The sequence below is a fragment of the Mustela nivalis genome (assembly GCF_964662115.1).
Source record: "Mustela nivalis genome assembly, chromosome: 8".
Classification (NCBI taxonomy): Eukaryota; Metazoa; Chordata; class Mammalia; order Carnivora; family Mustelidae; genus Mustela; species Mustela nivalis.
The window spans coordinates 140,092,106-140,116,924 of NC_139027.1; the positions used below are offsets into that span (position 1 = coordinate 140,092,106).

The window sequence follows — 24,819 nt, forward strand, 5'->3', positions numbered from 1 at the left end:
AACCACTCTGCTCTTCCTCCTCCTTGCCCGGTCCTTTCTCCTTCCCCTCCCCCTCCTCCTTGCCCATGAGATCCTTCTAGACTTCAGTTATGGGCAAACCAGCTTTGTGATTTTTGCCAAGTCTCCAAACTACCTTCACAATGACTACTTCATATTTTAATTCAGGTTATTCTTTAAAACATTTTAATAAAAATGTTTTTTTTTATTAATTTAGAGAGGAATTCTATTCACCACCGCACACGCAAAACCGGTACCACTTTCATAAATAAAAGATAAACATAAAATTAGACGCAATGAAACAATCTAATGAAATCCCAACTACAACAAGAACAACGAGATTCAATACCAGGCAAAGAACTTGAATAGACATTTCTCCAAGGAAGACATACAAAAGGCCAATTAACACATGAAAAGATGCTCAACATCATTTACTATGTGGGAAGCCTAAATCAAAACTACAATGAATACCATCTCATCTCACACTCATTAGTATGACTACTATCAAAAAATTGAAAAAATAAATGTTGGCGAAAATGTGGCGAAAAAGGAACATTTGTTGGCGGGAATGGAAAATGGCGGCTCTGGTGAACGGTATGGAGGTTCCTCAAAAAAACCAAACAGAATTACCATGTCATCCAACAACTCCCCTTCTGGGTGGATGTAAACCCAAAAGGATTGAAAGAAGGCTCTGGAAGAGATAGTCACACAGCCGTGTTCACAGCCGCATTCTTCGAAACAGCTACAACATGGAAGCAGTGCAGCGTCCATGAATGGAGGATAAGCCAAACGTGGTCCATACCTACAAGGGAATAGTATGCGGCTCTCCAGCGGGGGACATTGTGACACCTGCTACAACAGGAATGAAGCTTGAGGACATCATGCAAAGTGAAATAAGTCAGACACAAAAGTCTTGTCCCGCTGTGGGGAGGGGGAAACGGGGAGTCAGTGTTTAATAGGGACAGAGTTTCAATCGTATAGGATGAAAGGGCTGTCTGCGGAGAGGGGTCGTAATGGTGGTTGCTAACCGGGTGGATATATTTAACATTCCTGACCTGGGCACTGACGATGGCTAAGAGGGTAAATGTGATGTTATACATATTTTACCACTATGTAAAAAAAAGGGAGAGAGAGATCGAGAGCAAGAAAGAAATCCTATTTGGATTCTGTGGCTGGCCCGAGGTCTCCAAGCCTGCGGCCTTGTCTCTCAGCGCGAAAAGGAAGGTTGTATGAGAATTCTTACAGATGTTCCTGACCCAGGAGCAATCCTGGGAGCGGTCAGGACTGCGGAAGAGCAGAAAAGGGGAGAAGTTTCTCGCTGGAGAGCGGGTGTTGTTGAACGCCCTGGCTAGCACCCGCTCCAGTCACGGGGCTCAGCTTGCTGACCCAGGTGAAGACCAGGTAAGATTCTGCCCCCACTGACCATCCAGCGGACTGTGGCCTCTTTTCTCAGCTCTGCTCTCAGCACCCTGTCTCCTGGGTTCTCTGTCCCAGACTTCCTGCTGTTGACTCGATTAGGAGACTCTAAGGGGAGGGCCAGAGCCAGGCTGGTCTCCTGCAGTATGGTGGGCCTCCCGAGGAGCCCACCCAGGTGTGCTGCGTTTGGTCCAAGTTGTGGGGGGCAAGGGACTCAGTGAGTGGTCTGAGCAGCTCTGATGCCTCCTGTCTGGGAGCATCCCAAAACCACTTTCTAACCCCCTTCTTGCATTAGCTCGCTAGCGGACTTTCTCTTTCTGCAGCCATACCCCAGTTCCAAGCATCTTATTTTGTAGGTGATGGGCATTTTAATTCTAAGGGAAGGGATAATGATAAAGTCATCCAAGTTCCAGCCCAGCAGGAGCAGAAGATAATCCTAGTCTTGGCGCTTTTTCTAATTTTCAAGGCACGGAGCACAAAAAAATGAAGCAGCGCCCCCTTACAGAGCTTACATCCTGCTTGGTGACAGTCGCCCTAAGGGATAATGTCTTCCACATCCTGCACCTTGACCTGGACTCAAGGACTGGGCAGGGTGGAAGGGGTTGGGGGCGGGCTGGAGAAACTTCCCCATCAGCCCTGTTCTGGGGGCTTGCCTGGTTTTTGCCTCGCATGGCGTTGGAACAAATTGCTCAGCACTGACTGGGGCAAACCTCCATCGGTGGCCCTCGTGGTTTCTGTGGGTCAGCCTAGGGGGCCACCCAGTCCTCAGCGGCAAGTCTGGGAGGCTGGGGCTCCAGTCACCCCCCGGGCTCCTGCATTTATGTGTCAGCAGTGGGCTCTGGCCGGTGCTGGGAGCTGTTGGATTCTCTCTGTGTGGGTGGCTCTGTGCGGGCTCACCCGCGCTTCCTCCCAGCGTGACGGCTGGGCTCAGAGGACCAGCGTCCCCACGGAGGGAGCCAGGTGGATGTTGTGGCCCTTTTATGACTTCTGCTGCTTTTTCTGGGAGAAGTCTACGGATTTGGGGACATGTGTGAAGTCAACCTCCAGGGCTCTGGGAGTGGAGCAGCTCCCAGTGCAGGCCTGTCTGCTGCCCCATGACCTGGCGGTGCCCGTGGTTCCCTGGAGAAGCCAGCTCCCACCCGGCACAGGCTGGGCCCTCCAACCAGCCCTGCGGGGACTGCCCAGTGCCATCTGGGGCACCACCTCTGTGTATTTGTCTGTCCCTCTGATCTGAGGACTCTGGTAAGCCCTCTGGGGGTTTCCAGGGGTTCTCAGAGGGCAGCAGCTCAGGGCCAGGTCCCCAGGTTCATTCATCCACTCAACTCGTGAATCTTTCCAAAGTGCTTCCTCGGGGCCCAGCACAGACCGTCTTGGTAACAACCAAATAAGACAGTCCTTGTCTTCTATGTTGCTTGGGGCAGCAGACAAGACTCAGGTGAGCCGCGGGAGCCCTCCACCCATGGCGCCTGGACCACCTTGAAGGCCATGGAGGGGATGCCAGGAGGCCTCTCAAGGCCGCCCCCACCCTGTGCAGGGGGCTGTGAGCGAGTGCGGGTGGCCCAGGCCGCTCACCTCTTTCTGCATTGACTTTGCTCCCCTGCCACGGGCCCACACCCACTGGCTCTGAGCTCCTGGGAGAGGCAGGGAGCCACTGCCCGTGCCCCTGAGTCACGAGTGTAAAGTACGCCCAGGGCCTTGGCAGGACCATCTGTGCAAGGGTAAGGTGTCATTAGGTGAACATTGAGAAATGTTGCTTTCCCACAGCCGCTGAGATAAAAGGTAACAGCTTCCCAGTTCAGCCTTTTGTCGCTGGCAGGGGTGGGAGCTGCAGGTCCAGGGGGCTGCAAGGCAGTGGGGTGTGTGTGAGCGCGCGTGTGCGTGTGCACATGTGTGTATGTGTGTGTGTGCGCGCGCGTGGCCTCCCAGCAGCTGTGCCCCCCACCGCACCCACCGCACCCACCGCCTCTGGCGCGCTGCCCCCGCCCCTGGCCAGCTGAGTGCGCCCCCCCAGGCCGCTGAGCTGCCTCCCCGCTCCCCAGCGCAAGCGCCGGGAGGCGACCCCTGGCGCGCCCCGGGTTCAAAGGCCCCGCGCGGCGGCCCCAGCCCCTCCGGGGGGCGGGGAGGCGAGGGGGTGGTGCGGGCGCCAGAAAAGCCCGAGCCCACAGCCGGCCCTGCGCAGAGATGGGCAGCGCGCTCTCAAGTGTGTGACCGCCGCCGCCAACTCCCGGCCGGGCCGGGGACGCAGCGAGCGAGCGCCGGCCTCGGACCCCGCAGCTGGAGGGCGAGGCCGCTGTGCCGGGCCCAGCGCCCTTTCTCGGCCGCCGGCGTCCGTGCTCCCGGCCCGGTGCCCGATCGGGGTTCATGGAGCCGGGGCTGTGGCTCCTCTTCGGGCTCACAGTGACCTCCGCTGCAGGTAAGCGGGCGGGGCGGCGCGCCACTCCCGGCGGGAGCGCACACAAAAGGACCCTGGGATGGGGGCGCGGGGAAGGGTGCATTGTGGGGAGCAACCTCTTGCCTGGGCTCGCCACCCCTGGAGGCGCCTAGGGGTGGGCTGGTGGCGGGCGGAGGGTGGGGGCGGACCGAAACGGAGCGCCAACTACCCCGGGGGGCTCTGGGGGTTGCAGTCCACCGTCTGTTCACCGGAGATGGGGCTGGCTGGGTGGACTTGGTGAATTTTTCCTGAAGTTGGGAACTTTTCAAAAAAGTTTGCAAACTCTTCAGAAACTGTGCAAAAATGATTGCAGAGCTCTCAACGGGTGCAAATACCTTGCAGACTTTGCAGAAAGTGAAAATAGCTTGCAAGCATTTCACGAAGTATGCACACAACTTGCAGTCTTTTCTGAAACTGTGCACATAGCTTTGCAAACTTTTCAGAACACATGGCAGAGTTTGGAGACTTTACAGAAAGTGCAACTAGCTGGCAATCTTTGCAGAAAGTTTCCTTGTCCCTTTCCTCCAGGTTTTTGGGAATGGTAGGTGTATGTGTGGGGGGGATTTCTGCACACTCAGGAGCTTAGGAGTCCTTCAATCTGCCTTTTGCAGGACTGGTGCCTCGCCCCCAGCCTGGGGACGCTGGCAGGAGCGGCATGCCCGGGCCCCCCACTGCAGCCAGATCTGAGGGGGACATCGAGGAGATTGTGGCCACTACTGCAGTGCAGGGTTTGATTCCCAGACGCCCTGGGCAGGAGCAGAAACCAGGTCGGTTTGGGGAGCAGGCATCCAAGGGGGGTCCTGTGCACCGCCGCGCGAGGCGCTGTACGTGCTTCACCTACAAGGACAAGGAGTGTGTCTACTACTGCCACCTGGACATCATCTGGATCAACACTCCTGAGTGAGTCAGCCCAGCCCTGGGTGGCGGGAGTGACTGGGAGGGCTGGCCTGCATCTCTCCTCCCAGAGGACCTCATCCTATCCCTGCCGGGTCAGCCTGGAGCCCACCCTCGCACAGCCTGGAGCTCTTGCTGGGGCCTCCTGCCAGCGCAGGCCTGGTCTGCCGGTCAGGGCTGTGCCTCCCTTCCCCTCTGAGGGCCTGGCCTGGGAGAAACCCAATCTCAGAGTTTCGGATCCAGTGGAAGGGGGAGCCCTCCCGCCAAGAGAAATGAGCTGGCCAGAGGGATTAGACACCTGAGAAGTCCTTCTTCGATGGAGGAAAGTTATCTCCTGCCTCCGGGGATGAGTGCCCCCCCCCCCAACTCGACCCTGCCAGGCTCCAAGGAGTTTCACATTCCTTGAAAGCAGCCTGCTGTCCAGGGAGTGCAGGGGTGAGCTCGGTGGAGCCTGGTGGAACCTTCCCAGGACGGGGGGAGTTCCACAGGGCGCAGGCTCCTTTCCTCCCGGGGCTGGAGTGCCACTGGTCCTGCCACAGGCTGACCATCACCCGCTGCCGCCCACTGCCGCCTTCTCCCCCAGATGACCTCGCCTCCTCCCTTCCAGCCCCGAAGAGCTCTTACTCCTACTACGGGACCGAGGCCAGTGCCACGGGAGTCCTGGGGTCGGCCTTGCTGTAAAGCCAGCCTTCTTCCAAGGCCACTGGGTGGAGAGTGCTCTGCCCTGGGAGGGTGTGACAGTGTCTTCCATTCACTTCCGCCGTCTGGGACCCTCCCTCTGCGCACGCATCCCCTCAGCCACCTCCCTGATAGTAAAGAGGGTCTGACCTTGCTCTGGTTTCCCGCCTTCTGGGCTTTGCCATACCGAGCTCTAAACTCTGGGGCTTGGACCCGATGTCTCCGCGTTCCATTCCTCAGGGTGTTCGTGGGACCTGGCGGGACTCGACTCCTGCTGGTGCCCTCCTTGGGAGTCTCTTGGAGGAGCTGGTGGTGCAGGAGAGCCTTTCGCTGGGAGGGGCAACTTGGCTGCTGTGTTTGGAGCCACCTTGATTCAGGTCCCCTTGTCTTCCTCCACCCCCAAACCTCTGAGCACACTGGGTGACAGCTTGGGTGGGCTCACTTACCCACCTTGTTTCAGGAGCCACCTGCAGAGTGAGGGGCCGAGGAGGGTGTCCCCGAGGGGTCGAGCAGCTTTCAAATCAGGTGACAGGATCTAAGTGCATCTGGGGCAGGTCTGGAAAGTGACCCCGTGATGCCAGAATGGCAGGCGGCACTGGCTCCACGAAACCACCTTGACCCTTGCTCAGGGTCCCAGGCTCGGAAGGAGCCACGCTCCGTTTAACACTGTCTTGAAATTCTTAACACTTGTTGCACCAGACGCTGGGCGTTGGCATTTGATCGTGGGCTCCCCACATTGTGTAGCCGGTGCGGATGGTGGAGTTCGCTCTCCAGGCTGTGTCCACTCGGGCTCCAGGCAGCACAGTCAGCCCACAGCCGGGAGGACGCAGCTCGTCCTCGCCGGGAAGAAGAAAGTGGGGTGCGGTGGGCGAGGTGCCACTGATCGGCTTCTCTTCTCAGACAACAATCAGAGTCACCTCTTCTCGCGGCCCGCGTTCCCCGGACACTTGTCCTTTCTGATTCCTACCCTCCTGGTGGTGTGATCTGGCCAGTGTATCCAGAATTCGGGGCAGTCAGCACAGGGTTGAGTCTTGCCTTGGCTCGAGTCCCAGGCTGTGCCTATAGAAGAAGAAAGGAAAGCCGACTGCATTAGGGACGGGGTCCTGGGACAGAGGAGTGGCGGACCGGAGGGAGGACAGGGTTTGGAGATTACCTCTGCGCTCTGCTTGTGGTCAGGCTTCTGGCACCGGCTGGAGGACCGAGGGCTTGAAATGCACCCAGGGGGCTCCACGTACACCCTCTGATCTGTGTGGAGCCCCCGCGCGTAATTCCAAGTCGTCCTGTGTGAAGCCGTGGACCGCCGACTTCTCCTGGGGCCGCCGACGTGCTGACGTCCCCCCGCCCCCACCGCCCCGACAGCTTGATTGACCTCTTCCCCTCTTTCCTGACCCGGATTCATTTTAAACACTAGGAAAGAAGGATTAAGGATGGTGTGGAGAGTTCTGTGTACAACAGAAATGACAGCAGCCCGACGAGCAGTGTGAAATTAGACAAGCAGAACAGTTTTCCCGAGACAGATTCTTCCAGATGCTCTTTCTCGTTTCTTCCTCCCTTGCCCCGTGCCTCCCTTGCCTCTCTCCTTCCCTTTCTTCCCTTCCTTCCCAAACTGGATAGATTTGTAGCCGGGTCCGTTTGCTGTCTTTAAACATCTTGGACAAGATTGCGATGTGAGAAAACGGGCTCTCGGAGAAGGGAACGTGGGCCTCTGGAGACACGGAGGAGGGAACGGCCGGGACAACCGTGGGGAGTGACCGGGTCTCCTCGGCTCCGGGCTGTTCCCATACCCGCCTCCTGCTGCGGACCCTCCTGGTCTGTGGAAACTTCTCCAGTGTGTAATGTGCATTCAGGGTCTGCCGCTGGCCACGCCGGGAAGCGCAGGGCTCTTGAACCTCATGTCTATGTTGAGAGGCTTGACTTTGGGTGGTTTTTCAGCTCTTCGTGTCCTTCTTCCTCCTGCCCGTCCTTTCCTGTGACGACAGACCCCACAGCCCTACTCTACCCCGAGAGGACATTTGCAGGGTTGCGGGCAGTCCCGGGAGTGTGGTCACTCACTCTGCGTGTAAGGACCCGAAGACTGCAGGTGGGACGCAAGGTACTGCCCAGAGCCTTCGTGCATCTTAGTGCGAAGTCATTGTCTGGCGAGGGCCAGGGAGACCAGGCGGTCCTGAAGTATCTTCTGGGTGTGAGAGCTGACACTCTCTGGCTCCCTCACGTCACAAGTCAGTGAGCCCATCTTCCAGACCTGAGGCGGCCCAGTTCTTTCTGCTGGCCCCCAGTGCGTACTGGGCGTTCAGGAACGCCGGCTGGCTCTCGGTGAGGTTGTACTGCTTGGAGGTTGTTCCTTGTCTCACTGAGGTTCTGGTCTGCAGAGCTTTCTCCCAGCAATGAGGCTTCTTGTTGCAGGGCGAATGGATGTTCTGCGGAGGCTCGAACAGCCCAGGAGACCCATGTGGGAATGTGGGTTTCTTCAGAGAAGTTGCCCATGATTTCCACCGTGGCCTTGAGAAAGGGGAACCAAATGTGTGCTGGGCCTCTGGAGGCGGCTGAGGCCACAGCTGGCCTGTGGCACTGTTTTCATGACTTTTGTGACTTTCTCTGGCCGTGTTAGGGAGCTCCCACCCCTCCTCCCCAGTAACCCCCCTCTTGCCAACAGAAACAAAAACAAAACTCCCAATCAGAGAAAAAACACATGCGCTCTTAGGGTCATGGAAAGTGCGCCAAGAATAAGATGACAAGGAAGACGTCATGGACAAGTAGTTCACGTGCTTACACACTTGTACACCTGGGACCATTCTCCACGAGTCCTTGAAAACCAGGAGTCACACAATTAGTTGGAGTCTCTGGAGAGACGGAACTCACAGGACATTGTGTGTGTGCAGACACGTGTGTGTAAATACACACACGTACGCATGTGCACGGCCCATGATGTTGCAGTCAGCCCCGCAGGCAGAATTCCTCCCTCTTCAGGCGCCACAGGTTTTTCCCACGAGAGCCTTTGACGGATTAGACGAGGCCCACCCACATCATGGAGGGTAATCTGCTTTCCTCAAAGTCTTCTGATTTAAATCTGAATGCCATCTAAAAACATACGTTCTCGGCAACATCTAGACTGGCACTGGACCAAACACGTGGCTGGGGTGGCCCAGCTACACTGACACATAAAACGAATCCCTCTCTTCCGGCCACCATGCACTGGTGGGAGGATGAACCCCCCATCGAGGGAATGATGGAGCTGCAGGGCACCCAGCAAGCAGCTCCTCTGTGTTCCTCCCACTCCGCTCCCGAGACCCGAGAGAACCTGTCAGCTTCGAATCCCTCCGAGCTCAGAATGAGGGAGAGGCACTGAGGGCTGGGATGGGGACCGTGTTTTCCACACAAAACTCGGAGCTGTGTGAGCTGACCAGGAGGAATGCATTTTTGGAAAGAGTGATGGGGATGTTTGCCGTCTCCACTGTGGTGGAAACTCCAGGGTCTACAGCCCGCAGCGCGCCAGAGCCAGGCACTGTGCTGCGTCCTGGCTGACAGGCTGAGTGGCTCCGGTGGGCTGCCCCCGCTCTCAGCGTGCCCCGGCGAGGCGTCAATGCCAGTCTGGCTGGGATGGTGACCGCACAAGATGACCAACCTGCCCGCCACACTGGCTTCTTCAAAGCGTGCCTCTCGGACTCAGTCCAGCAAGAATGACATTTGTTTTGGGTTCTTTTCCTCCCCAAAGAAGTAGAGTTAAAAACAAAAAAAAACAAAACAAAAAAAAAAACAAAACCAAAACGGTAATTAAAAAAACATTGAAACTTGCATTTTAATGTATTTTGCCACAAAAAGGCAACAATACCAAAGATTCATCTTTGCCCCAGTTTGTTCAAGAAAGTAACACTCACATTTCCAGGAATGGGCGTTCCAAATGTAACAATGTTCCAGTGAAGTGGATGGATCCGGAACCCCTGCCTCCTGCTGATACAAGGCCAGCTGTCCCCCCGGCCCATAAGTCAGGACCGGGAGCCCCGTTGCCAGAGATGCAACGAGTCTTTCCGGCCATCGGGAGACCCCGAGTGCCGTGAATGACGATGGTGATGGTGGGCGGTGTGGACGCCGAGTGAAGACGTGTGACCTGGTGAGCACTCGGCATCGCGAAGACAGGACCATCCGGATAACTGTGCGGCCTCGGGGCGGAGTAAACCCACTGGGGCCGAGGCCCGGCCTGCTGCACCCCGTTCTGTGGTTGGAGGGCGCAGGCGAGGAGGTAGTGCTTTCCGCAGGACTGCTGAGGCCTCCTCCTGGGACCAGCCACCCGGGATGGCATCTGGATCCTGGAGGGGCGCGGAGCCAGCTCGGCAGACGGTCTGTTAGATGCCATTAGCTTACGGGGCACAGAGCTGGGGTAAAGGTGTGCCCGCCACCGACCGCTGATAAGTAGATTGATAAGGACGGGCTGGCCAAAGGTCCATCCAGGCTTGAAGAGACTTGGCCCCGCCCTTTCTGCCTCTCCTGTTTCCTATTACCTTGCTCTCCCCTCAGTAAATCATTGCAATGCTTGGGCCTAGGTGTTCTCTGTGGGACCTGGCCTCCCAGGTCCTGTAGCGGGGCAGTGCGGCAGTGTCCGCGTAGTGGACGATCAGCGTGGACCCTGTTTGTAGAGGGGTCTGTCTGCGTTCTCGTGGGGTCCCCTGCATGAACACTGAGCCTTGGGGTTTGTGGACGGAGGACCCCGTCCCGGGGCCTGGAGGAGACACTGGGCACACTGGTTCATGCACTTGTGGGAAGGACCCAGGAGAGAGGCCGCTGTTGGCCAGACGGGACAGGAGTCTGGACATGGGGTTCTGACCAAAGGTGGTTTTGCTGGACTTGGTGTGAGTTTTCTCCCTGCACAACCATTCTGTGTCCTTCAAAATCGGGTAAATGTTTAGATCCCGGCTTTGAGGTCAGGTAGTGTGTCTCCGAAGACACTTCACGGCAAGATAGGGCTTTCAAAGCCGAGGGCCTTGAGGCTAAATTTCAGTTTGTTGGAGAGGTCGGCGCACACCAGGTGACCCCACTTTGGGGGTCACAGGGACCAAGAGTCCCCTTCTGTGTCCCGGGGTGGGTGTGAGGAGGCCGGGGGTGGAGACGAGGCGGGCCGAAACGCAGCCGGTCCCCACAACGAGGCACAGTGACTCGAGGCGAGGGGCGGTTTGCTTTGTAGCAAGAAGGCTTGGAACGAAGGGCTTGACCCGGTGTGACCCCAGGGGGAGAATTTGGGTTTCTGCTAGATGAAAGGGACCTCACAGCTGGGAACTTGGCCTTAAATCTGAAGGCAGGTGAAAGGCTCTGACATCTCTGGTGTGGTTTATTCCTGCAAGAATTTAAAACAAAGGAAGCTGGGAGCAAGCAGCGCTTTCCTCTAGCAGGCCCCGCGGCTGCGTTGGAGCCGGGCCCGCTCTCTGCTCCAGCGCCTCAGCCGGCGGGACCCCCAGCACCTCCACGCACCTTCCATCCCTCCTGCAAAAGCACGGCTCGGCCTCCGGCATGGGGAGGCGACCTGCTCTCATTGTGCGTCATGTTTCCGATAACGAAATAGTTCCTTCAACTGGGACACACACACACACACACACACACACACACACACTTCCCCTTACTTGGACAGGAGCCCGTCTTACCGTGAGGGAAGAGCCGCTTGTCTGGGGCGCGTTGGAGCTCCCGTGTCACTGGCAAGTGTTGCTCGAGTGGACTGACAGACAGCAGGACGGGGTATCCGCTGCCCTCCTCAGCTGTGCCAGCTGGGAGCCTGGGGGAGCCCAGCAGTTTCGGAGAATGCGTCTGAAGGCCGGGAGGCACAGATCTTCTCTTCTCTGGTGGCCTGCTCGGGACTGACTCGAACAGGACGCTTTGGAACAGGTCAGCCAGGGAGCCCCGTGCTTTGGCCCAGCAACTCAAAAAAAATGAAACAGACTCATTTTGGGAATCCACGAGGGGCCCGGAGGCCGACCTGACAACGGCACGAGTGGCCCCAGGGGGGTGGGGGGCAGCCCCACCTATGCCCCGGGGAGTGTAACAGCTCTGCCGAAAGTCAGAAGCAGGCCAGCGAGAAAGCAGAGAGGTGTGTGTGTCTTTCTCAGACTGTTTTCCTTGGGTTTCTTTGTAGGGTCGAGGCTGGGGTGAGGCCCAGTAAACATACTGCCCCAGGTCCGGTCTTCAGGGATTTGCCCAAGAGTCTGTAGTCAAGATAAATGAATATTAATGCAATATTTTTTTTAGTGCCCTTTTTTTTTTTTAAATTTAAAGCAGAAAATTCATCATCAACAAAACGTCAACATTAGTAATGAGGCAGGGTCCCACACTGTGCGTGTCTGCCCTGTCTCCCTCACCTTGCCCGGGTCCCAGCATCGGGTTCTTGTGTGGGGCTAACGCCTGTACCGACGGGGACTCAGGTATTCTTACTTTGAGGTGAGTGATCAGTACATCAGGGCTATCGCAAGGACAGGACCCAAGGACGCCAACAGCTGGAGTTGGCAGAGAAGGAGTCTTTGTTCGAGTCGTGCAGGTGGGCGCGTCTTTGTTCGATAGCAGTTGGCGAAAGCTCTGAACAGTTAGCAGGACTGTCTTCTCTTACTGTGGATTATTTCAAGGATGTAGGATGGTGTCTGTATTTTCTTTTTCTTATCCCTCTGCAAATTCCCCCCATCTTTAAAAAAAGTACCTGCTCCTTACTTATGGTCACTCTTTCCACAGCTGGGAACTATTTTGAGCCATGTCTGTCTGCAGCTTTGCATAAACTTCTAATGAGGCCAAGCCAGACAGACGTGGGATTGCCTACATTCGACCTGGAATCCATTCGGGTCAAGGTGGGGGGAGCTGGGGAGAGAAACTCCAGCCTCGCTCCCTCCCGGGCACCCGCGGGGGCCGCGCCAGACGGAGGCGCAAGCAGCTGATCTGTGGGATTCTACGGACAGTTTCATTCCCCACGTAGTGTTGGAGCCTGTTCCCCCAACTTCTTGTTTGAGCCGTAACTCATAGCGATCGCAGACCACCCCACAAACGCGGAGCATTTTTTTCTGTTCCCCTTTCTTGGACCCCTCGTGCCTCCGAATCTCCTTGAGTGAGCGTGGGCCCCTGTTCGGGAGGGATACGCCTGTGTTCTAGAGGGAGCTGGCGCGCACGAGAAAGTCTGTGGCTACGGTGTTATTTTTAAGCTTGTTTATATGGTGATAGGACACAGCAGTCTAGGCGGAAGCGTTACGAGTACAGGTGGTGGTCCCTGGAGCCTTGGCCTGGGGGGCAGGGGTCCTGCGTTTCACTGCGGTTTTATTGCCCGAGTGAAGGGTCGCGCCTGCCCCAGCAGCCCTGCGGTTTGGAGACCTGGGGACGCGGGGCTTTGAGAATCTCTAGGTGGAATATGGGGCTGGACAGACCGTCTCCGAGACTCAGCCAGCCTTTTCCTTCCCCAGGCCCGAGGGCGGGTGCTTCCTGGGGACTCTCACTGAGCTAGTCTTCCATCAGGACCAGAAACCTGGGTCCGTCTCGTGAAGCTTGTCTCCCCTCCAAGGACTTGGCCACCTGTGCAACCTGGTTCCTCCCTCGTGCCCCGGGGGTGGCCGCCAGGAGCTCTGGTTCTTCCCCCTCCATCCCAGGACATCTTCTCTCCAGGAAAACCCCTCTGAGATGGGCCAGCTGAGGGCAACAGTAGAAGCCCACGACATCAGTACATATGGGAGATGGGGTGTGGACCAGAAGTAATGGCTAACTCAGACCTCACTCCTTCCTCCCCTCATTCATACGACACACAGTTACTGCTAAAATCCCGAGGCTTTCCTGAGCACCCCTACGTCAGCTGCCCTTGGAGTCCTGGCTTGTGCTTGGAAAGGTCCAATGTTGCCGACCCCGGGGCATGAGAAGCCAGCCACACTCGCTGTACACATGCAGAATTGACGCTCATTCCTGGCTCTGCTTGGTGAGCTCAGGGCTCAAACACACTCGCAACATGCCTTTGATTACTGTCATATTCCCAAACAGCCAAGTCCTGGATAAATCCAAACTTAAAAAAAATTTTTTTCCCTTTGGTGGGGGAGTAGCCCCCCCCCCCCCCCAAATTAACCACCAACACACAGCCCATTGCTCACTTTCATGTTTCCAAATACCGTAGGCTCATTGGCTATTTTGGGGGGCTGCGGGAAGGGCACTTTTCACCTGGCTGGGTGGTAGGGTGAGCAGTCTCTGCCTTGGGGTCTTCCAACTTTAAGACGCATGGATTTTCTGCAGTGGAAGCAAAGCTGCAAATTCCCAGTTCACTTTACATTGTTTGTGAGCGTAAGGTTTGCGGAGTCGGCCTTAGAACTGGAGAGCGTGTGTGTGTGTGTATTTTCTGCTTGTATAACAAGGTCGCTGAGGAGCTGTATTTTCTGGCCTGTTTTCTTTCCTGGAGGCTGTAAGGGCTCCCTGTGGGTTGTCTGGCGCGAGGCCTGGCTCGCAGCAGACTTGCACAAGCATCTGAGGAGTGGACGAGGAATAGTTCACAGGACGGTATGACGTCTGAGCCGGGGAGCCGGCCTGGGGCTGGGCTCCGAGCATCTTCAGACGGAGGACAGTGCGTGGGATGCGAGTGCGCGGGATGCTCGCTTCACCTGCCGAAAGGACAGGATGATCCAAAGCAAACATTTCACAGGGGCACACCGGGGAAGGAAGGACTCCAGCCGGCTTTCTTTGCCGAGTTTTGTCCTGATTCTGAACCCCGTCTTTTGTGTTTGGTTGCAATGAAGAAAATCTCCACTCATCCCCAGCAGCTGGAGACACTCTGGGTCTTGCTATTCAATCCGAGAGGTTACGGTCACTTTGGTTTCAGGGAAGGGAGTTCCGGAGCAGCTAGCCATCACGGCCACAAACCCCAGACGACCTGGTCAGCTCACATGGTATCGGACGCGTTTATGGGGAGGACGCGGACTGAGAGGGAGAAGCCGTCCCAGCAGCTGGAGAGGAGCCGAGACTGGGGGCCCAGACGGACGGGGACGGGGACGGGGCAGCGGGGGGGAACCGGGCAAAGAGCAGCCCCAGAGTATTTCTGGATGTTGAGTTGCCTTGCTCAGGCGTCTCGGGAGAGAGTCTTGGGAGAGACGGGGTCTCACTTGCCCAACTGGGGTCACTGGTGAGTCCTCAGACAGGAGCCGGTGCGGCACATGGACGGAGGGAGGATCGTTCCCCAAGGGAAAGGCAGCGCTTAGGTTCCTGGAGACAAAAGCGACCAACGGTGGCCTCAGGCTCTAGAGAATTCTATTGGTCTTGGGCACTAGAAAATTCTGGGCTTTCAAGTCCTTGGAGAGGGGTGCTCCCCTCTCTGAGCTGGTGCCTCTGGCCTCCTGGCCTTTGTGCTTAGCAAGTGCACCGGCTGCCTGTGGAAGTGAGTGGCGTAGTGACACACACGCCTGTGGGGAGGGACCCCCTCCTGTCATAGCAGTCAGAGCAGAGCTCTCGCCTGACGCTTCTTTCCCATTAAGGGGACAAAGGCTGTGAGTGGAGGTGAGCCACACTCTCTTCCTCACCCAAGAGGCTGTTTCTCCGCTCGGGAGAGCAGGTCAGTGATGCCTGCCACAGAAGGAATTTAATAAAGTCTGAAACGGAGCCGGCACTGGAAAGTGTGCAGGGCTTGAGAGGGAGGTTGTCAGCGGAGTGGTCACAGGTATTGATGGCCGCTGGTGGCTGTCTGCCTGCGGGACGGTCCTTTCTGTCCCTTTCTGCTGTAGGGTCGGTCAACACTGAGAGGGGCAGGGGCTGGGGCTGGGGCAAAGGGGAGTGTTCATGCCACATCTGTGACTTCAGTGCTCCCTCCGGACGATCGTTGGCGTGTTGGAGAGCGGGGCTGGTGTGCGCATAGGCCCTCCTCACTCCGGAGAAGCTGCAAGTTGGGATGTTTGTGTGGAGTTTTCAGATTAAACAACAACAACTCTCTGTTGATTGGGTGAAACCCATAAAATGCGAATTTGCTCACCCCTACAGTAGCTTCAAACTGTGTGTGTGGAGGCCCACCTGTCTTGTTCCTGGGCGTTCCCCCAGAGTCTGGTCCAGCACCTGCGCATCGAAAAGCACGGGGCAGAGACTGTAGCGTGCCTCTCATTAAGGGGCACGGCGGGAGGGGGTGCGGTAAAAACTGGGTTTTCAATGACAGTTTGCTAAACTTTCTGGAGAAACGAGCCTTTGACCAGTGAGTCTCCTTTGGCTGCGTCTGGCCGGCCTTGGTGGACGTCTGCATCTCTCCTTTAAACTTCAGGGATAGAGGCCAGTTCCCTGATCAGAAAGATGGAGGTAATTAATTCATTTATGAACAGGCAACCCTGAACTTGAAAACAAAAACTTAAAAAAAAAAAAAAAGAAGCCAACTTTCCTTATTTAAAAACTTGTTGCAGCGAGAAATCGAGTGCTGTCAGTGTGATATGCAGATGAAGAAAGCATACGGGGGATCTGGAAGTTTCATATTTAATAACATTTATATATGACATTTGGGAAAAGCGGTAAATAAGGAACACTGTGATAAATAAGACGGTGGCATCGCCGTCTCCCATCAATAATGAACGTACGTAGGTTGAGGGACGATTTCTTACACAGACACACAACGCTAGACGCCGCATATGTAGGTATCTGGAAGGCGGTGTTGTTTTGTCTGAGAGCGTTTGGACTGATCTTCTCATCCGCTTCTCTGTTGTGCGGAGCTCCGTGTTGTAGCTGGAACATAAGCAGACGCGAGAGCTGCCTACTTTTTACCAAGAATCGCGTCCTCCAAGCCCTGCTGTGCACCAGTAGCTACACCGACTGGCCGGAGAGCATGCTGGTCCCAGGCTCTCCGCGATGTGACTTCATTTTCATTGTTCCACTGCTTAGGTCACTTCCAGTTCTCATTAAAACAGGAGAAAGGGCACCAAGATAAACCAAGGGCAAGTGCTTCTCAGGGGGGCCGTGCAGCTAGAGCAGCCTGGAGGAAGCGCGGCAGAGAACGGAAAGGCCTTGCTCGGACTCCTTTCTTGCTCTTGCGTCTGAAATGCAGGCCGCTGGCCAGTGGATGGCGCTTTCCTGCCTGATCACATCCCTTGAATTCCCAGACCAATTACACAACAAAGAGCTATCTCTAATTTACTGCTAGCCCCTCCCTAACCGTTTACAAGCAGTCTGTCATAGATCAGGACGCTGTCCAGAGGGGAGTGATCATCGTGTAAAGGGCTTTACAGCCTAACAGTGGGATCATCGGCTCACCTTTCTCTGTGCACCTTGCACATACCTGTGTGCATTGGCTTGTAATGTTTCCTTTACCTGATTTCATAGCCCAGTATTACACGAACTCCTGAACACCATTCTGTCTCCCCATCACACTTGGAATAGTGCTGGAGACATACACCTATGTACGTACGTGTGGGATGCTTGGCAGACGTTGGGGATTCTTTATAATGCTTTTCGTGGTGCTTGAACGTCTCAGGTTGGAAAGAATCTAGTCTTAACAGTCCAGATTATCTCACGATTACTACCCGTTCCTCAGTCAGCAGCCTTCACTTGCTCAGTCTTGCGCGGGGTCCACGGCACTTACAAAAGATGCAGACCAGCCTTCTGCTCTTGAGGAGGGGTGACCCACAGTGACTTCCAGACAGTGGAGTCCCCTGCCCTGGGCCCCGTGTGTTCGAGGGCTGCCTCTGATCATCCTCTGGCCATGTCTCCCACTCTGTGGGACTCAAAGTCTCCCCCTTCCAGACCGAGTCTCCGGCGTCCGGGATCCTGCAGTCCTTTACCCAAATGTCGCTGAGCCCACTCCCAGGGCCTTTGCAGGTCGGTGTCTTCCAGAATCTGACACCAAGGAACAGAACAGGGCTCCAGACAGATCCCAAAGACCACAGGGTGGCCAAGGGGTGGTTGAGGTCCCCTTGATGTAGGACAGAGTCGGACAGAGTCGGACGGAAGGGTGCTCAGCCTCCTTGGGCAGCCCTGTTCCAACACCGAACTCCGTGGAGCCCCAGGAATCTAAATTCACACCTGGTCCTCCAGGGTGTTTGGAAGCCATATTTGTTCAGGTAGGCGGCCGGACCTGTCTTATTTAAGAGGTTATTTAAAACCTTTGAACTGTTGAGCCATGGGTGGTGAGCCTCACTGGACTGGAGCCCTGTTAGAGGTAGGCTCTTCCGTAGTCTGGGCCACCTCTCAACCCGCCAGCTGCCGGCTTCCATCCTCGCCCACCCCCTCCGGAGGCCAGTCCCCTGAAAGCACGCTTGGCCCCCAGCGCTTGGAGCAGGGGTTCTCAGCCTGCCTGTGGGGAAGGGGAGCTCACTGTAAACGCTCTGAAAATTGCAAGGGCTCATTTGCGTATGAGCTTTTTGCATTGGGCTGTGAGAAAGCCTTTGCATTTCTCTATTAACGAACACCTCGTCGCCTCATTTCCTCACGTGAAGCACGCCGGGGTGTTTTCGCTGGAGTCGAGCAGCTCTGCTCGCGTAAACGCACAATCGGCGACGGCGAATTCAGAACTGCAGGACTTGCTGTTGATGGAGAAATAGGAGCGTGGCTATTCCTGGGTGTAGTCTTCACCACGAAAACGGGGACTGGGTTTAATGTCGACCCTTGGAGATCTGATGTGGCCCTGTTACTGGAAAAACACACCTTTAGCCAAATCCTGGCTCACAGCGGGGTCTGTATTTGGGCTGCCCCTCTGCCCCCCCACCTCCCAGCCCTGCTCCTGAGAAGAAATGGGGTTTTAGCACAGGTTCAGCTCAGACCGGGACGGCACACTGCTTGGTTTCTCCATTTTGGGGGCACAGACTGCTCAACTCCGAGTCTTCCTCGAGGCGCGAGGAGCCCTCCTTCTACTGTTCAGGAAGGAACCCAGCACAGGGCAGAACACGAGAAAGGAAACGGGGTGGCAGCACCCTTCACTGGCCTCCAACCCAGCAGGGGAAAGTTGGTTCAGAGCATGGGTCACAGTCACAGAGGGTTGCCACCGACCCCCCTGAAATGCTCCATGGTGTGTGTTTCAAATTAAAGTAAATCCAATTTGATTTTATTTTGAAAATGCAGAGAAGATGTCAGAACTCCCTTTGAGGCCCATGATTGGTGATGCCCCAGGGGCGTCACAGAAACCAAGGTGGTTCCTCTTGGAAAACCCGGCCCTGCTGGAACAGTAACTTGGCCACAGAAGTTTCCTCTGGTAATTAGCAATTTGTCCCCCAGTCCTATTCAATAGTGCTAATGAATTAAGCATATGCTTTTAACTTTTCCCACCACACTGCCTCCAGGTAGTCTTCTTCCTTCTCTGGAGTGATGTCTTGGACTAACACGAACATAAGAAACAGACAAATGTTACTGGTCCCAGATGACCGCATTCCCGCCTCCCAGCTCCGACCGTGAACAAGACTGGCAAACAGCTCCAGACTTAAAGATTTTTTTTTTTTTAAGATTTATTTATTCATTCATTTGACAGACCGAGACCACAAGTAGGCAGAGAGGCAGGCAGAGACAGAGGAGGAAGCAGGCTCCCCGCTGTGCAGAGAGCCCGATGCGGGGCTCGATCCCAGGACCCTGAGATCATGACCTGAGCCGAAGGCAGAGGCTTTAACCCACTGAGCCACCCAGGCGCCCCCAGACTTAAAGACTTTTTAAATAAGCCTTTTCCCAAGGCCAGTTCTGGCTTGGCTGTCTTCAGGGTGCCTGGGGGCCCTCCTGATGTGTGTGTCTTGGAGGACACGGCATTGGGGCCAGGGTGAGCCTGGAATTCCGTTTGCGTATTCTGGTTGGTGCGGACAGCGTGGGGACGTGTGCACAGAAGACACTGGGCATGAGGCCTGCAGAGCACAGCCGGCTGGCCTTGGGCTTGGGGCTGGGCAGGCCTCTTACTGGTAGGGAGGACGTGCTCTGGCCTGCCTGTGTTTCGGCCGCAATGTCCTTGTGCCAGGCCGGGGACAGGAAGGCAACCCATAACTGCCCTCCAAGGGCTCGCGACTGGGGGCACACTGGAAGTGGGAGAGGATGGACCCTGGGGAGTGCCGACCTTTCCTCCCCCAGGGCACCCCACCTCCCTGTCCCCTGGGCCCCAGGGCCGTTGTGGAGAGCTTGGGGAAAACGGAGGTAGAGATCGCCTGCAGAGTCTTCCTAATTCCCCCAGGGTGGGGAAGTCTGTGGACACCAGATCGGAGGTGTGGCTGTGCCCCATCACTCTGGCCATGTCCACGGCCTCCCAGAGGCAGCCAGTCACACGAGGATTCCCCGCTGAGTGGGGAGGCCTGGCCTGTGTGTCCATGCAGGGCCCTGACGCTGCTCTGTCCTTTGCAGACGGACCGTGCCCTATGGACTGTCCAACTACAGAGGAAGCTTCCGGGGAAGGAGGTCCACAGGGCCATTCCCGCAGAGCCCGCAGCCCTCCGAGTGGAGCCCGCGCTGCTCTTGTGTGCAGAGCCAGGACAGCGCCTGCTTGCACTTCTGCGCCCGCACCCTGGCTGTCAGCAGGTATGACGCCCCCGTCACACTCCTCCGCAGATCTGGAGTTCTGGGCAAGTGAGAGGAGGCGGGAAGAGTCTGCGCATGGGCGTGGGGCATGATGGAGTAGGGGGGGGTGGGGCGGGGCCTGGGGGCGGGGCTCAGGGCGGGCCTGGGAGGGCGTGGCTGTGCCCTGGCCAGGGTGGTCTGGAGCATGACCTTGGCTTCAGAGGTGGGTCCAGCCCTCTTGGTCCCTTTCAGAACAGAGCCTGCAGGGTGGCTGCAGCAGTGTCTGGTCTCCAGACACACTTCTGGACTGCCCAGCGCTTTGCCAAAATCTGCATAAGTCGCCAACATTTAAAGATTGAAGAATTACCCATCCCTGCCAATGTGTATTTTTAGCTTCTTGCAAAACAGCAGATGGGACCATCTGGCCCCAAGGGGCCCCACCTCCCCTCCTGGCCTGTAGAGGCTGGAACCTCGTGGGAGCCACTCCCATCCGGGGAGACGTGCGTCCCGCATCTGCCTGCGTCGCCCCTCACCTTACTTCGCGGACCTCAGGAGCCGACTCTGGCAGCTAAGAAGTTTGTGAATCTGTGTGGACCTGAGTAGATGAGCAGACCCCAAGTTTGGCCCCGGGTGGCATTTGCTCAAGTGCGCGGGTGCCATTGAGGTCAGGGACCCTGGATTCTCTGTCCGAAGCCTCAGGGCCAACCTCATTTTCTTTGGCTTTGTAACATCCGGTGAATAACTGAGGAGCCAGTCGACTGTGCTCGGGTCGGAGTCCGCCCGCATGCGCTCAACCTTGGATGCCGCGCCCGAGATGCCATCCCTGGGGAGTGCGCTAATGTCCCCGCTGGGAAGAGGAAGCCCTAATTTGGCACCAAAAAACCAGCCGCATGGAAATGCGGGTCGATTCATTAAAACCAGCTCTCTCCCCACAGGAACTCAAGGACGGCAACAAATCCTGACAAAGAAGAGCCAGCCAGCGGTGCCAACGGGGGCCTGCGTCCGAGGAGGTGAAACTGCTTTCTGAGGCGTCACACCCTTGGGGACAAGGAGGATGTGAGGGTGGCATGTGGTCGTGAGGACAGCCGGTGGGAGCCCCAGCACGCACGGGGTGCGGCATCCACAGGGGACGGGGCCTTCGGTACATTATCTCTGGGGGCAGAGCAGGCTGGAGCTGTGGACAGTCACTGTCACTGCCCGGCCCCTGGGCAGCCACTCTCCGTCACAGAATTGACGCCTTGCATCCCTTGCAGCTTTGGAGCGGCGACAGCCGGCTCTGGACTTCAGTGGGCCCGGCCCAGACACAGCTAGCTGGCCTGCTGCTCGGACACAACCCTCCCCCGACCCCAACAGCCCCGGCTCATCTACCTGGGCCCAGGTGTCGCCTTTTCCAGAGGCAACATGTGGTCGTTACCAAAAAAAAAAAAAAAAAAATCATTTCTTCTCTGCAGCAGCTGATTCTGGCGAGCGGTGACTTACAGCAGCTTGGCTTGGCAGTAAGGCCCCGTGTCCCCGTGTCCCCACATTGGTTTTTTGTTTTTTGTTTTTTAGCCTGCTTGTCTTTGGTATGAGAGATTCCGAGGGTTTCTCCAGCCAGACTGGGTTTCTTTGTCACCCTCTCAATCAGGAATTGCTATGAATGGCCCGCACATCTCAATGGGACGGTGATTCATGTCCATAATAATGGCCTGGAGGTGGCTTGGGTTCCTACAGGGACTGATCAAGGGAAGATTAAACCGTGCTCGGTACACAGGAGGCTTTCCGAATCAGTGCCAGCGGCTTCTCGGCATCCAGGGAGACCCTTCGGCACCCGGAACACGAACGGAGACAGTGGCGGGGCGGGCGAGGCGGCAGAGAGAGGCCCCAGAGAGCACGAGCCAGGCCCCAGCTGGTCCCAGCCTTGCCTTTTCTGTCTCTTTCCTTTTTTGCTCTTCTCGCCCCACACCCATACTCCTCTCGGCGAGGGCGGGGTGCGACTAAAGCCATCCGTCCTTCCCCTCATTTATTCACCCCTCATGCACCTGTGAATCGCGCACCTGGGACGCACTGGGCACGGTTCTAGAAGTCGGGGACGGCAGGGCGCGAGGCAAAGCGTCTGGCCCTGTGGAACTTAAATAGTGGGGGAGCGGGCAGCAAACAGATGCGGTCTCCCTCCTTATCCGTGGGGCTACGTGCCCAGGCCCTCCGTGGACGCCTGGAACCACGGCCACCACCGAGCCTCGTCTGTACTGTGCTTTTTCCTCCACGTACACGCCTCTGGGAAAGCGTGGTTTATAAATTAGGCACAGGAGAGAGCGACGACAATAGCCCACCCTAGACTAGAAGCAGCAAAACAGTCTGCTGTAATAAAGGTTCTGTGAATGTGCTCTCTCTGGCTCAAAACAGTTCGGTCTGTACTCGGCCTCCTTGCGAGGAGGGAATGACACGATGCTGTGTGGGGAGGGGAGGGAGCTGGACACGTAGGCCCGCGATGCAGCGCGAGGCTACTGGGGACCCTCGGAGAGTGTCAGAGGCAGGGAGGGACGTCTGCTTCTGGGCCGTGGCTGACAGCGGGTGACTGAAACCATGGCTAAGAGGGGACCACTGTACGTGAAATAACAGGGCGAGACAGATGAGGGACAGTAGGAAGGCAGGGTCGGGCCAGGAAGTGCTGGGGCTGGTTGTAGTTTGGGATCTGGTGGACAGCGTGGTCTCCCTGAGCAGGTGACGTTGGCTTAGAGACCCTCAGGAAGTCAAGGGGTGAGCCAGGGGGATGAGGAAGGGGAAGAGATTTCAGGCAGGGACCACACTAAGTGCAAAGGTCCTGTGGTAGGAATGTGCCCGGTATGTTCAAGGAAGGCGAGAGAGCTGTGCACAGAGAAAGTACGAGGTTGCTTTAGCTGTTGCTCTGTTACTGTCGTCTTGACGGTCCAGAAGGTGAGGAAGGTAGCACAGGTGCTACCCCCTGGGGCCGGAAAGGTGGTTCTTCCAGGTCTTTGCGATTCATGTAAAGCTCCTGTAGGAAGATTTACTCAGGAAGAAACATCTTTTTTCTTATAAGCCACGGTCCCTACTTGCCTGCAAGACTCAAGTTAGTAATTTCCAGATTCACATTCTCAGAGTGGAAGCTTGCCACCGTCCCGAGCTTGTGATAATCGAAGCCGTGACCAGGCTGCGGGGCAGCTCCCGGCGGCCACGTCTGCTAGTGTGGTTGATTCACACCTTCCTGGGCGGATGGCAGGCTCTGAAATTGCCAAGAAGCACTGGCGAGAAGGTTCAGCAAAGCAGGCAGCGGGGCTAGAGGGAGCGCGGGGGGAAGTCGCCTGTACAGGCAGTGGGAGCTCTGCGGCGCTACATGCCTTTCTGTCTTTCACCTCTTTCTCCGGGACAGGCTGAAGTCAGGGACGGACAAAGTGAGCGGGCCTTAGGCCTCCAGCATCAAATGCTTCCCCAGGCAGGGCTCCTCGTTCAGCCTGTAGCTCTGCAGTTTTAGGAGCCCCCGCCAAAGCAGGCCCGCGGCACCCGGTTTCGGGGGCCTCAGTCCCTGCTCCTGCCCGCTTCACATTCCCACCTCTTGGAGGTCAAGGAAGGCGTTTTGCCCCCGGGGAGAAAAACCCATCCAGAGGGTCGTCACTTAACAATACCGCCCTACCCCAAGAAAGCCCCCGTCCAAAGGACCCGGTTTCTCTAATGGGTAAAATGATCCCAGATGTGCCCCAGAGCCTGACGCCCGTGGCTCGGGTTTCATGCAGGAAATTGTTTTTGGAGTGGTAGGGCATGTTGGAAAGCCACTTGCTAGCTTTCTCCTTCTCCTGGAGGAGAGGTGGGCTCTGAGCTGGCTTTGCACACGTGAACGCGCATCCTCTTGTACGCGACGCAGCGGGTGGTGGGAGTATGTGACACTCACGTCCTGACATGGGGCGGCCCCGCGGTGGGAGCCGGGAGGGCGCTGGGCGTCGATTCTGGGTGCAGGTCGTAGCTCTGCGGAGTTGAGGACTGTGAAGCTTATCGGATGTAGACAGAGATTTTCAGCTGTGTGTGGTGCCCACCGGAAAGAACAGATCTTAAAAAAAAGAAAGAAAAAAGAACGATGTTTGTGACCAGCAAAGGAGTCCATGAGTATCTGTGGGCTTTGAACCCTGGGCGGTGGCTGAGTGTCTGCTTTTGGTCGGGCCCTGACTTCCTGTGCCTTTTGCGGGTCGTCAGACCAGGGCACGGCGGGCCTCTTCCCAGAGAGCCACAGGAAAGGCAGCCAGCTGCAGCTCAGGGCCATTTGCGAGAATATTTGCTTTCATGAATAAATGTGGATCTTTGGGGAATGGCTTCAAAATAAGTCACAAATGCAAACCCTTTGTAAATTATGTAAATTCCTATTTATCTATATAATCGGCAAGCACTGGGTCACGCCCGGCAGCTCACGATCGGCTCCGGCTGTGCTTTCGGCCAGCCCAGGATTACTGGATCTGACAGAGGGACGCGGGACGATGTCACCAACAGGGACGGCCCCTCCCTCCGCCCCCAAGCCCCAGCTCCCACCAGCAGAGAGAGGAGAACCTCCATTTGAGGCATGCCCAGGTCACCCTGCAGAGAAATTCAAGGTGGTGGGGGACCGAGCCGTGGCCTTGACCAAATGTTGAGTTCTCCATGAGTATTTCCTAAGTTATTATAGGTATGAAACGGAGTATCAGCCGTGAGGAAGCAGAAGGGACTGGTTTGCCAGCAGGGGTGTGTAGTGTAGAGAAGCAATTATTTATTTCGAGACTTTTCCTTACTTCAATTCCTTTACGTGGATCTGTTAAAAGTAAAGCCACTATATAGAGAGAGAGATTTTAAATTGTGTTCTGAATCCAAACTCCTAGTCCTTAGAGCTTGAATCCGATTTTTAAAACGCATATGAACTGTTTGGCTCTGTGGCAAGATGGTATCTTGGAGAGAAATTCATTCGTTGTGCTAACACTCAGAAAATACTAACTGTCAAATGCATAATAAAAAAATCTTGAAGTTTTCTCTGA

General features: G+C 56.3%; 1 protein-coding gene across 1 annotated transcript; it reads left to right on the forward strand.

Moving 5' to 3' along the window:
• The first annotated feature begins 3,134 nt into the window (after positions 1-3,134).
• EDN3 (endothelin 3) lies at positions 3,135-24,819 on the forward strand. Its single transcript, XM_082745784.1, has 4 exons — positions 3,135-3,826; positions 4,456-4,744; positions 19,676-19,849; positions 20,764-24,819. The coding sequence occupies exons 1-4, from the start codon at positions 3,775-3,777 to the stop codon at positions 20,840-20,842; spliced, it is 594 nt and encodes a 197-aa protein (XP_082601910.1). The 5' UTR covers positions 3,135-3,774; the 3' UTR covers positions 20,843-24,819.